The 14,424-nt window shown below is 37.7% G+C and overlaps 1 protein-coding gene across 5 annotated transcripts in view; it reads right to left on the bottom strand.

Annotated features, from left to right (window-relative positions):
• The window catches only part of grik5 (glutamate receptor, ionotropic, kainate 5), a 124,139-nt gene that overhangs the window by 17,008 nt on the left and 92,707 nt on the right, over positions 1-14,424 (bottom strand). For all 5 annotated transcript variants that reach the window (XM_077720349.1, XM_077720352.1, XM_077720348.1 and 2 more), the window contains exons 7-12: positions 13,170-13,348; positions 12,136-12,189; positions 9,116-9,274; positions 7,638-7,790; positions 4,528-4,632; positions 1,397-1,504 (exon numbers count right to left, since the gene is read on the bottom strand). In XM_077720349.1, coding sequence (XP_077576475.1) covers positions 1,397-1,504; positions 4,528-4,632; positions 7,638-7,790; positions 9,116-9,274; positions 12,136-12,189; positions 13,170-13,348 — 758 coding nt within the window. The remainder of the gene's footprint in view (positions 1-1,396; positions 1,505-4,527; positions 4,633-7,637; positions 7,791-9,115; positions 9,275-12,135; positions 12,190-13,169; positions 13,349-14,424) is intronic.

Raw genomic sequence — 14,424 nt, forward strand, 5'->3', positions numbered from 1 at the left:
GATAAATAAATAAAAAAAACTGAGGCCAGGATTGTCCTGTTAGAGAGCGCTATAAAAGTACCTCGGTGTTCAGGTGGAATAAAAATTCAGAGCTGCAACATAACGCCTTGTCACACATACTGTGAGATGGTATAGTATTGGCTATTACCGTGTAAGATAAAATGACCAACACAAGCCATTGGGTGAATTCGGAATGCCATGCCGCAATACTGTGGCGACACTTTTAAGGTTGTGAATGCGTCTTTTACACACTATTGAGGCTCCCGGCTAATAATTGGGAAAGTGTTTCTTTCTCGTTACTCACAGGACTTTAAGCATCAGAAAACACCACACAAGCAGTGTCGATCGCAACAACAGAATTATCTGGCAAAGACATTGAAGGCTTGGCATGCTTGCTCGCAAAAAACATGTTCCTTACAAATGCATCATCATTTCCAAGGGAAATAAACACATTTTCCCCAACTATATGCAATTTACTAGCCAGAAAAAGTTGTTATAGAGAACAAAGCAAGCAAACAGACATTTCTGCACTTTTGCTTTACATTGGGACACCTGCTAATACAAAGATAGTAGGCTACATCTATTTTATGAGAGCAAACACAATGTGTCAGTATGTGTGTTGGTGTGTATTTGTGTGTTCACTTGACTTTTCATATCCGTTCTACTTGACACTAAGTGGGTGTATTGCTTGGTGGGTGTACTGAGGTGTTGAATGTTCTGCCATCCCATTTTCATCTATTCCTGTAAACATTTCTCACTATTTTAGATTGGCACAACTGGCATTTTTTGGGGATTTTGTTCCATATAAAGTGAATAGCTGATGTGCTGAAGGATATATTGTAATGGCCATTGGAGAGACAGTGAGTGTGATTATGGACATAATTAACAAAATAAATATATAATCAAGTGTTGAATTGGCATAATTGGCTAATCAACATTCTTTGTAAAAGCTACTTTTCAACTATGTTGCAATTAGTGCTCTGTTATATCACATAATTTATATATTATATAACCATACATCTATATACCCTATAAAAGCAAACCAGGGGGTGATAGAACACAATAAACTAGAAGAGGGAATGGGTTGAGAGTGTTAATGATCATGATAAACATGTAATCATTAATAACATTTTACAGTTAATTTTTCTAATAACCATGTTCGTCAAGTAATTAAAAACAACTAAAAATATTGTCACAGATGTTTTTTTTATAATACCCAGCACTCTGCAGCATGACCAGTAAATGAACAGAATTATGGTCCGTAAGGTTATTTTTTATATACTGTCACTAATTTAAGTGATAAGTGGGAAAAAGCTGGAATCCAAGAGAGAAATAGAGCGAGATACAAGACACACATACATAAGCCCCCCCCCCCTAGAGGAAAGTGTGACATTACCAGAATGGTGGTGACAATGAGGGTCTTGTTGGCGAGCGTCTCCGACACATTAATATCCAGGCTGGTTGAGTTCATGGCCAGGGTGTTGTTGGAGTACCAGATCCCAATCTAACCAGAAAAGAGAGAAAATGTCCGTCAAGCTTTTGTAATCAACACAATGCCAGCCCTAGAGAAATATGATCCAATTGTCAGAGGTTAGATCCACCATAAAAATGTGACACAGAGAAATTCAGTAATACAAAACAAATAAAGGTCCACAAACAGACCAGATTGCAGAGAAAGAATGATGATTTTTAAGGTACCCCAGTTTGACTCTTATACTACACTACAGTTAGACTAGACTGAGTAGTGATAGTAACGTTTAATAAATAGGGTAATTGAAAAGTCACAGCAAACTGGCAATATAAAAAAGCTGAGTTACTTTACTTATGTTTTTTTCCATGCATCTGTAATTTTATCTCATCTTCTCAGTACTAGCACTACACATTATTAAAATAGAGAGGTGTGTAAAAAAATGCGATAGTGGGCCTTTAAATGACCTTCGGTCAGCATTATTGATTCTGTAGGGCCAGGCGAATTAGGTTGACATGGCAACATCTAAAAGTTAAATCTGATTGGACATATGTACTGCACTGCAGCCAAAAGAAACACACAGAAATGAGGCTGGACCAGACATGGGAAAACTACGGCCCACGGGCCACATCTGGCCCGCTAGGCCTTTTAATCCGGCCCGCCGACGTTGTCCAGAATGTTTTTTTTCTTTCCCCAAGATGGCGCCAACATGTGGAAGCCAGTGGCAGTAGCTGTGTCCACACTTATTTGTTTTTGGTGTTTTACAGCCCCTCTATCTTTATTTAAATGACATTTTAATACTTCTTAATACATTCCTTTTTACTTTACTTTGTACTTTAAACTTTTTACTTAAATGATGAGTGATGAGTATATTAATACTTTACTCCTTTTTTCTGTTTATGTTTCATATGCACTGTTAACCGATGCACTTTTTTATATGTATCGTATCTTGTGCTGACTCAGCCCATTTGTCAAATTTTTAAAGTCAAAGTGGCCCCCGGGCTGAAAAGTTTGCCCTTCCCTTGGGCTAGACTGATAATGCGTTTGTTTGTGGTGGTGGAACAAAAAAAAATAACGGTTAAGTGGTGTAAATCTTGTAGAATGTTAAAAATCATTAGCACCCTACATGACAATTGGGCAATTGAACCTTTGAAATGCTAACCAGTTTGTCCACTGTCACACATGGTACACTCACATTGCTTTAATTGACCCCAATGGGGGCCTGTGCCAAACATATGCCTATGTAGCAATGTTTCATGATAAACAAATAAATTCATGGGTCCCAATCTATTTTTCTTCACTGGCGTCTTTCTTTATGTTGCACATTTATGTGACATTAAAATCACTTGGGTACAAGAGTGTTGCCATTACAATCTAACAGGCTTTAAAAAGGGGGGGCAATGGCAGTGAACAAAAGGTACTCTTTTGTAATCAACCGCTCGTGCAAGCATTCTTGCAAAAAAAAGGAAAAGACAGGTTTTTTTTTCTCATTTCGTCATTTACTCTGACATTTTCTCCTGCCACCGAGCTGAAACGTTAATTATAACAAGTGAGACGCCAAATTAAAGAACAGCAGAGCTTTATCGGTTGGCATTTGCCGCTAAACGTGGGGACGCCTCGTAAATGAGCGCCCCTATCAAGGGGGAGAGAGAGAGAGTGGCCTATTCCAGTCAATGAACCGCGCACCAGAGTGTGCGTTCGGGCTTCATTTAATCCCTTCTTTGAAAGGACATGGCTGGTCAGTTTGTGCCAGAGTGCTTTGACAAATATATTTTTGGCTGGCAACCAGCGTATGAAAAAAATAAATAAATACAAGCTTTTTTATTGAAGGTCACAGGGATTATGTTAAAAAAATACCCCAAATACATAAATAAACATTAACACAAAGTAAGGAAGGGGGTGATAATGATTATTCTGATTTATTACCCAGCCGTGAATGCAGCTCTAGCTCATCCACAGCTCCCAAAAGTCATTAGTGAAATGAAGAAACTGCAGGGAATCGTTACAAAAGAGTTTCATGATAAAAATCCCCTCAATGTAATGAAATAGCCTTTGCAGTGGCCTTTTGTCCAGACAGAAGTGAGCCAATTCAAAGGCAAACTTAAATTTGCTTGCTTTCTTTCTTTGCACTTATTATACTTAAGTAAAAAATTTGGCTAAACTTTGCAGGCGCCATCATGCTGAGAAATATCTATGTTTATTAGTAGCTGCAAGCACCCTTTGGGATGTTTGGAAAATTCAGACCCTAAGTCAGTTTATCTCAATGACACATTAAAGTCTGGCATGACATAGATCTCAAAAGCATTTGTCCGAAATGACACAGGATATATGCAATTTTGAGAGGCCTTTCAAGGTAAGTTGGGGCAATTCTAGGGTCCCATCAGTGTAGAAATTGAGGGAAGAAAAGTCTCAAAAGCAACTAAATCTGAACCATGCATACATACTTGAAGGACGTATGAAATGTTGCAACCAAACATTTGAAAACTCTTTAGTTGTTCATGATTGACTTAAATTTTTACAAAGCGCAAAGTCAATCATACTATGTCTAACCGGAATCTGTCCATACCTCCATCTTTACTCAGAATCTATGAACAAATGTAACTGATTGGTCAAGAAATGTCGTCATAATAGATATAATTTGATATAAAATAGATGGAAATTCTCAAATGTTTCCGCCACATCGCCAAAGGAACCAAACAGTCCCCATTGATTGAACAAAACACTACATATTTTGAATTAGCAATTGCTATAGAGCCTCAATTTAATCAAAATCCCATAAAAAAAGATGGCTTGCCAACAGAATATCAGTGTAGTATGAATTTTGCAGAGCATAAGCAACACTCAAAGTAAATTACCTTTGGGAAAAACCACTAATAACTTATTTACCTCTGATATTGCATGTAGGCGAGTATACACCATCTTGGTGTATCTTGCTATAAACTCTAAATGAAGTACAACTCCTGAAGCATTTTTGGACAATACGCAGGTGACCTAGAAGGCTCTGCCAAAATGCTAGCAGGGCACAGTGACCTGACGAATAAAAGCAGTGGAGTGCTAACCTCATTGTGACCTCCTCGGTGCTTCTCCAGGATCCGCAGGGTGTAGTTGGTCCTCTGACCTTTGCTGTTGAACTCCACGTGTCCCGTTAGGCCGTCGTACTCCACCTGGAAGACATCAGACCACAATGTAGTAAAGGAAATGAAAATTAAGAACTTTAGCAGTTCATCTAGTTAATAGTGACTTTGCATCATGGGAAGATGTTGGGGTTTTAATTTCTGCTCCATATTTCATTTTCTTTAGAGCTTTTTTGGCAAAAATACTAGAAATAAATGAGGTAAGGTTTTTTTTTTAGCAATAAGGTGATGAAAAAATGAATGCAATTAAATATAGATTCTTAGGTTCATAATTTTTGGAGTAATTGGTCAAAAATAAATGTAATTCTTGGGTTTGGCCCCCCAAAAATGTTTCTTGTCAAGAAAAGATACGCTTATTTACGATTTTTAAGTTTCTACTGTGTGGAGTGTGAAGTTAATTTCAATCTATGTCATTAAAATTATACTCATTTGTTACACTGTACATAAAAACTTAAAATATTTCATCCTGGTGTGTGTGGCTTTTTCCCCCATGCAATAACTGTGTTGAATTCCTTTGTCTAAACAAGCCCATGTGTTTGTAATGGTGGCTTAATACAAGCATCAATATTTGGCTCACTCGATCAATAGCTTATCAAGGGGAGAATTATCATGATGGAGTATCGATAGTTTATCCCGTCCTTTGAGAGGGGAAATGCAAAGACTAAATAGGGGGAGGAGGAAGGAAACGACAAAGATTGACAGCTTCAATTCAAAGAGGTGCGACTGCGAGATTAGATAGAGCTCACCTTCCGTGTAAGAACCCAAATACTCAGGAAATGTAAGAGGAACGTTGAGGATGGAGCTGACCGTGATGATGACTAACATGGACAGATGTCTGGCCGGTGGGGAGGAGGCAATGAGGGATGGTGCCTGGGCTGCTTTGACAACACGCCGCACATCATACAGATACAGTACACACAAACACACACACACACACACACACACACACACAAGGCCATGTGAAACATGAGATGAGGATGATAATGAAGCTGCCACTCATTCTCATTAATCAGCCACTGAGAGACAAGTGGTCACAAATCATAATAATCATGACAACATGTAACATGTCCTCACCAGGTATTTGTGAGAAAAGTTAAACTGGGGGAGGAAACTTAGAAATGGTAATTCAGGTTTGGTGTAACACCAATTAAAAACTGAAAAAAATACTGTATTTTCACGACTATAAGGCGCACCCCATTATAAGGCGCACACTCAATGAATGATTTTTTTCTATATATAAGGCGCACTGTATTATAAGGCGCACTGTCTATTTTGGAGAAAATTTAAGACTTATAAGTGCGCCTTGTAGTCGTGAAAATACGTTAATTGCTATTGACTTCCAGGTATGAAGCACTCACTACACAGTCAACTCTAGAGCCAGCCATTGTTGATGTTTTGATTGTTTTGTATAAAATCTTGCAGTGGGGGAGGAGCTATATGATGGAAGATTTTGTAAACTAAGATGGCATCTGCATATTTAACAGTATTGTTTCAGTTCAGGCGTTCGTGTTTTTTTAGTATCCGACAGTGGTGGTTTTTCGTTTTTTTCCATATATAAGGCGCACTGTCTATTTTGGAGAAAATTTAAGACTTTTAAGTGCGCCTTATAGTCGTGAAAATACGGTAATATGGAAGATTAGGGTGTGATATGATTATGAGCATAAAGACTGACACTTTGGACATTTAGCATTTTAAAAAAGGGACTGTATTTCATCATTTATAATAAAAGTTAGCTCTATTTATTTTCCTTGGATCTAACTAATTGCCTATCATTAATGGCGACAGCTATCCCATTCATCTCCATGAATGCAAATTTTGGAGTGCCAATGACGCCACTAGACAGGCAATTCATATTAAATGGGAGGTGCGAATGAACCTTCGTTTATTCAATCATGCAATAAATGAGTATCTTGTAAAAGGGAAAAAAGAAAAATGGAGAAGCTGTGAGAACAGATTTGTTTTTTGGGAGTGAGAATGGGAAACTCAAATAGACAAATGGAGTCACAAAGGTTTCAGATTAAAAAGGTGGGAAAGGTTGATAAAGACTGAATTAGACAAAACGGGTCATTTTGGGAGTGGTTGGCTAAAGTATAATTGAAAGGGTAATTTTAGGAAAGTTTAGGAAGCCCTTAATGGGCTCTAGTTAGGAAAACAGACATGCTCATTAGGCAAAGGGTTAAAAAACAATTAGACGACAAGGTGATTTAGGAAAAGGTTAGGATGCAATGAAATAGACAGATTGGGTCATTTAAGGAAGGTCGGAATCCACGAAAGAGACAGACGGGCTCATCCTAGGAAAGGTTAGGGAACCAATGAAACAGGCAGACATTTTGGAAAAGGGTGGAAAAAGTAGATGGAGATGAATAATGACCAGATCAGGTCATTTTTGGATATGTTTGGGAACTGTTGAGATGGATGGAAAGACTCTTTTGTAAAATAGTTTAAAGAGTGAAAGAAAAAGAAGAGGTAGTTTTGAGTTTTTGATATAGAAAGATTGGGTGATTTTGGGAAAGGTTGGGAACCATTGAAATAAACTGGGTCATTTTTAAAAAGGTTAGGAGATTGGCAAATCATTTCAGGAAAGGCTTGAAACAACTTAAACAGGCTCTATAAGCACAAGGGTTGAAAAGTTTGGCACTAGATAGTTGGTAGTGAAATAGGAAATAGATTGGGATACGCTGAAACAAACTGGGTCAATCCAGGAAATTTTGAAAAGCACTTGATAGACTACCACAGTTATTTTTAGTGAAGGTTGGGCACCAGTGGAATAGACAGGTAATAGGTAATTTTCGAGAAATATACAAGGTCACTATCTAGCGTAACCCATTTAGTTCAGGGAAACATTTCAAAGAAATTCCTCGGTTTAGTTACGTTGGTCTTATGCTTCTTTTAATTTCTATGATCTACAGTGCCTAGATTTCCATATCGAATCCAACTTAATTCCCGTGAGAACAGGCTTCTTTGTTGTGTTGAATCATCTCCCATGTGTTTTTTTTGGCGTACGCATGTTCACACAGCACCCCCATACTCCTTACCATGCGCAGGTAATTCATAAGACTGGTCCCATGTTGCCAGATCTGAGGCGAGGTGCAGCTGAGCGGCTTCACTCCTATTTCCTGACTGCGGTTCAGTTCCCTCACCGCCCCCACTACCACGTGCACCGCATCAAACATCAGTGCTGACGACAGCTGTAGAAAGAACGGGGTGGGAGTAGAAAAAGGGAAGCGGGAAAAGCCGGTTAAAGAACGGGGAAGGGTGGAGGAGATAAATGATTGGATCAATGAGCAGAATACAAATGGATATATGTATCAAAAGTCATGATGTACGGTACAAGTAAGCTATATCACAAGGTCTGTTGGCAGTATCTTCAAACACAATTGGCTAGGATTGGCTTTGTTATTTTCTTTTCAGTCTGGCTGTGACAAGGTTTCTGAATGGTAGACCCATCTGTTAGTGGAAGTTTCTTCTTTGGTTTAAGTTCAATAGAAATCAAGAAGGATTGAACACATTTTGAGAGTTCACGGCATGCAAAAAATGTAGAAGAATAACATACAAAATAGTACCAAATTGACCCTAAATAAGAGATATAACAAATTTAAACCTTTCATAGTCGAAACTAAGGAAGTACCAGTTGCTATTAAACAATAGACAGAATTATTTTATTTTATTTTATGTATTTTATTTCCACACTACTGTACGATTGCTACACGTAACATGAATTCGCCCCTTAAAGAATGGTGACTATTTTTAATAAAAAATCAACCTGACTATAAAAATCACATTTTGGAGTTTTGTAGTTCTCAATCCTCATGTATATATTTTTCTTGAATTAAATTCTATTTTTATATTTTTGCATAATTGAACATCTAGTGCCATCCTCTGTGTATTAGTAGCTGTGATTTGGAGCGCTATCCATGGTGCTAGATTTCGTTTTTTCATGATATATGTTATATCTTGTCAAGTTTTTCATTTCACATGTTCATCAAGCATGTTTCTTGTCAACTAACCAGCCACTTGTGTCTTGTCCAGCTGTGCCTTCATGTCTTGTTACTTTGTTTGTATCAAGTTCTTTTTTTTTTTTTTTTTTACTTTCCATCAACGTTCTACTTGTCACATCTCCTTAGCGGAGAGACATAGCATCATTTCTCCAGTCATGTCGAGTCTCTTGTGTTCCTATTAGCTTACTTTGACTAATGATTTTCTTTTTGAATGAAAATTAAATCATTTATTCTTAATCTTCTTCAAGCACATTTTTTCTTGCCTTATTTTTTCTTTGATGGATGTCTTTACAGGCCATAAATTGAGTTATGAACGTTTTAAGGGTTGTGTGGGGTGTGCCAACTTTGACTTATTCATCTTGAAAATGTTGGAAAAGGTTGCTCTGTCTGTCCGTCAAATGATGGGATGGTACTTTAATATATTTGATGGATTGATTGCTTATGAGCTCCCAAGTTAGCTAGTTTTTTGGGAGGAATTGTCTTTGGCGGAAACTTTGAATACTTTTAATACTGACCGCTGGACCCGGGTAGGACAGATCGCAACCCTCGTTCCACGAAAGGTTGAGGCTGCGGATAAATTCCAGGTAGAAGGGATGAGTTGTGTTGAACATGGAGAAGCCCACCACGTTGGATTGTTCATCCACAATGTCATCCAGCCTCATGAGAGGGAAGTCCTACGAGAAGTGAGCGACAGTTCAAGAGATGGTGTTGACAACATGTCGCAGTAGTGGAAGAGAAAAATACAGTGCAGTTAAGTGTGATGAAGGAGTGACAACATCTAATCTTAGGAAAGGCTTGACAACAAGGAGCAGAGTGAAGTTGGAATGAGTCAGACAATAACTCCAGTGGCTTTCTCATTTTACTCAGCAGGGTTATTTTATAGTGCAAGACCACCCATATTTTAGTTATTTTCTGGAGAAGTTTTAGTAGTGGTGAAAACAATTACTGTTAAGTACTTTTATTATTAGCAGCATGGGTGGAAAATATATTTTTTTAAATTACTGGATAGGAAGCGGCAAACTGTTGAGATATGTAGTAAGTAAATTGCGAGGTCATTGGCTATTTGTTTGCTTGTGATCTTTAGGTCATTCAAGAACTCACAACAACTCCAAAACAGTAACATTATTGCATATAAGACACAAATAAACAAATATGCTTGATTGTTCAATTGTACACTTGGCTATTCCGCTTATTTCTCTCTTAACGAGATAATCAAACCCGAAAACAAATAAATGAGATTTATATGACGGACGATTAAGCAAAGTATTTAAATATGCAAAATTATACTTTTCTTCAGACCTCTGATAATGGAGAAAATAATGTTTAAACACAAAACACAACATTTTTTGACAAAAATGCTGATAAAACGCTAGCGTGGGTGCATTTAATGATAAGTTTGACTTATGACTTTAGAAAAAAGGGTGAGAAACTTAGAATTATTCTAATTGGGTTGCGTAAAATGATATTAGCATGGATAAAGGATACTGGCAATAAAGGCTTTTATTCCGTTTTAGAAAATGAAAGTGTTTTTTTTTCCTAATTGCTTGAAAATATCTTTTTTCCCGCTCTGTTGCACATGATAAAGCGATTGTTTAGTGAGCGGTAAATAAAAACAAATTACAGTCTGACAGTAACAGATTCTGCCATTTGAAGTTCATCGATAGCTCTTTTCTCACTGTGTGCCATTGCTATAACGTTGCATCTTAATGGTGACTTTAGCACAGCATGTAAGCATTGAAAAAGAATGTGAAGCACATACGGAGGGCGGACGAGGGAGGGAAGAAAAACAGGCGGCAGAGTGAAGGCTGCATGAAGCGACACCTTAATCGAAATGCTAAAAAGGGGGGGGAGGCGTCGTCGGTATCGTATTTATTCGTCCTCTACGCTTTCCTACGTTTTAGCCTTCGCAGTCTTTTGCATCGCTTCATCTCTTTTGTATCCTTGTAAAGGGTTTAGTTTGTGAGTTGGAAGGAAATAGTCCATATTATTATGATAGTGTACAAGAGAATTGTAGTCTTTGGAGTGTTCAAAATGAAGTAATGCAGGAAATGCATGTTACTTACACAAAACAGTGCAAATCTGTATAATATGTAACTAATGAAATGACTATGTGAAGTGATATGGTATGGGTGAGAGCTATTATAAGTCGTCTTGTAACTATAGTTTGAATGGAATGGATTGAAAATGGTAATTTCACTTGGAATATTTTGCTTGTGATGTTGTTATGGATAATGTGGAGGATATAAATACTGCACTAGGGGATTTTTGGATGGGACTTGAAAGAAAAAATCAAATTCCGTAATTAATACAAAATGTATTTATGCTACTTAAAGGCAATATATTAACCGATAAGGCAAAACATCAGTGATCTGCTGCCATATTCCACAGTAGAGTTGGTCTAAGTTTCTCCAAAAATTCCTCACCAAACATAACTTTTATTGTTGTGACCATTAAATTCAATTTGATTTTTTTTCACACCAAGCAACCGTTTTCCAAATGTTTTGCAGTCTGTCTAGATGCAATTTGACAAAAGGGAAAGTACTTTATAGAATGTTTTGTGGCTTTCACAGTAAGAATTAAGAGAGGAGCTTGGAAATTAGTGGATGGCATTCAAAGAATTTCTTTATATCTTCTTCGCCATTGTGGCTGAAATCTTTGTATGAGGCCAACACTAATAGTTTGGATACAATTAATTGAAAAATAATTTCTTTTTTTTTGTTCATTTTATAAATTTTATAGAGAATTTTTGAAGAGAAAAGGACATTTAACTTTTATTTTGCATTCATTATGGTTCAGTATCAAGCAAAGTGAGAAACCATGGACAAACATTCAGTACTAGGGTGTGTAGATAATGGAGGTTCATGAAAATATAATATTGATTCCTTATGTGTTGATATTACAAATTCTGCCATCATTGGATTCCATTTGAATTGACCAAGGGGAGGACTACGATCGATGTACTCAATTAACATAATCATCTCCATTTCACCTAAAGCGGTAAATGAACACCAAACGGCTTTTGATGTTTTAAAGACTTTTTCTACTGAAATATTCAAGTTATTTGAAGGGGAAGCATCCTTTTCAGCAAAACTGTATTTTAAGTGATGAATAAATTGATCCATGATTTGCCTTTTGATAGTGGTTAATCTGAAAATGTTCCAGATTGATTTTTACACATTTAACAATAACTCTTGGGCAAGTCAACGGTTAAAAGCATGTCTAGTCATTAAAACCCGTGTGTTTCAACATGTGTATAGTATCAAACAAAGCATGTCAAGTCATTAAAACCTGTGTGTTTCAGGGTTAGGGTTAAAAAAAGATGAATTACTGAATGTTTTCTTCATGAATGACGATCCAAAAACGATCTATATTTTCCAAAATTTGGTCAATGTCTGTTTATCTTATTATTTTACAAGGAATCTAAATTTTAATTCATTTTCAGGGTACAGGTGTTCTGCTTGTTTGCAGCCCATCCAGTGGTTTTCTGCATAATGACATTACATAAGAATGAAAAAGATAGAGGTTGTACTTTTACCATAGTTGTGAGGATGTACTTGTAGAATGGTGAAGTCATCCCCAGCTCTGATGCCTGTAGGATAGAAAGAGGAAAAAACTATGACTATGACAAAGAGACAGGTGGTTGAGAGACGATTGGGGTATAAGAAAGTAATGTTGAGTGACGAGAATGTCGGGCATGAGGAGAAGGGAGGCTACGTTAATCATTATTTTATATTACAGGAAACATCCAGAACCCTCGAGGGTGGAAGGGTTCTCCTGTGCGAGTCCTCACGGAGCTCCTGAAGAATTCTCGCTCGGGAGCTTTGCGAACACACGACTGTGTCCTGTTGTCATTATTGTCTCTCACGTGGGCCCCGCGGGGGGCCCGAGAAGATAAAAATAGACACGGCCATCTTACTGGAGGAAGCGAGTAGCCTATCGAACTTTACCCAAGTTATAAAGTTTTTCTATTCTATGGATAATAAGTTCACTTGATCTGACATGCATATAAAAAGGATAGTAAAACTACTCCTAAAGTGTTGTTGTGTTTACTAGATTAGCTTCTGAGATTACAGTTTATAAATACAGAAGGGAGCTTTTATAATCCAATTGGAAATACTTTTAAAATTGACAATAAACTGTTATGTAATAAATACTTTAATAGGATTAAGAACTTGAACATTTTGACCAGAAGTAATGAGTTGTTTCCATTTCAAGTCGAGAAAAAGTAAAAGTCATACTAAGGAATTCAAGATAGAGATTTTAGGCATCAACATTTGCTGTAGGTGTTGTTTAAATACAATAATTTCCCATACACATTCAATGTCGTATGTCAATATTGTACAGATACCATGCCATTTGGAAAACTATACAAAATCGTTTTTAGAGCACTAGATTACATGACACACAAATAAGCGAGGACTATCTTGAAAAAACGATCATTCTTATTTCATTCAGTGCAATCCTCTCATTCAACACTGCATGTTTTCCTCCAGTTTCCATTTGGAAGGGTAAAAGCAAAGCCACTCAGAGACATATTGAAAAACGTCAATAATGTGCCTGTGTACTGACCTTCTTGAGGATGAGGTAGGAGATGGAGGCATTGGCATCGATGATGATGGTGGCGACTTTGTCGTCGCGGATCTCCTTCAGCAGCGGGGTCGGGTCCAGGTTGTCATCCAGCATTCTGACTGACAGCGTCTCTCGGGAGATGAGGAAGCGACGCACCAGTTCTTCCAATCTCAGCAAGCCTGAGGCACAGCGACATGGCATGTCAGGCTGCATATCAATGTCTCTATCAGTACACGCCAGGCAGACTTGTGGTTGCCTTGCAGGGACTGTTCAAATGGTTATAGTATATCACTGGGTTGAGGGGCTTATGTGTGTTCAAACCACTGCTGAGTTATGCTTTGAGTTAAAATAATTGTTTGTTCCTGTCGGTCCTGGAAACATATTTGCTAGCGGTCGTGAAGAATAGTCAATATTTTAGTCTTGTTGAAGTATTTATTGGAATCCAAGATCTACGCTTCAATGTTTTATTTTGGGGTTCTATGTTGTTGTTGTTTTTGAATGGAACAGTTGGGATATTGGGTTGCCATAGCAATGGTAGGGATGGTTGTTGCAGCGACTTGACTTGTGAGTTCACCATTTGAGTAGGTCCAATTTTTGCTGGCAATTTACTATCTGTGAGTAATAATCAGGTCAATAAGAATTTAAGCCATTACTGTAATGGGAAATTCCAATCAAACATAGATGCTAAATTTCATATCCATACTGTCTTGCCTTGTAGAATTCATTTTGAGCCTATATATTTTGCAAAGATCATATACTAGGACTGGGAAAACTTCCCTCACCTTGCCTATTTCCCTTCCCTGGGAAGGAAATCAGACTCTCTCAAAGGAGGTTTGACTACAGGCCTCTGCAATTGTCTATGTTTGTGTCACAGCTCAATTATTGTTTTCCATTCCTCCGAGTGCTGTTGTGATTAGAGGCTTGAAACACAAATGGCAAAATGAAAGCCCAGAATTGTGCGAGTACAAGAAAAGAGCAAAAAAGACCAAAATTTGTGCACTTGAGTTGATTTCCTCTCTTCACGCTAACTTCTTTGCCAGGGTAATGAGAATAACCAGTGGCAGTCGAAACTCACTCGACACTGTGCGTGGAGTGAGCATCGATAGGAAAACCTACTCTGCTATTGCCTAATTGTAATGCTATAGTAAAGCTCCCCCTAGCTATGTAAATAAGTGGCAGGGGGAGGGAGTGAGGAAAGAGGGAGGGCTACGTCATAATGCATCTGGAGGGAGAGGTAGCGGATAGAGCCCTTCAG

The sequence above is a fragment of the Stigmatopora nigra genome, chromosome 7, assembly GCF_051989575.1.
Source record: "Stigmatopora nigra isolate UIUO_SnigA chromosome 7, RoL_Snig_1.1, whole genome shotgun sequence".
NCBI classification, from domain to species: Eukaryota; Metazoa; Chordata; class Actinopteri; order Syngnathiformes; family Syngnathidae; genus Stigmatopora; species Stigmatopora nigra.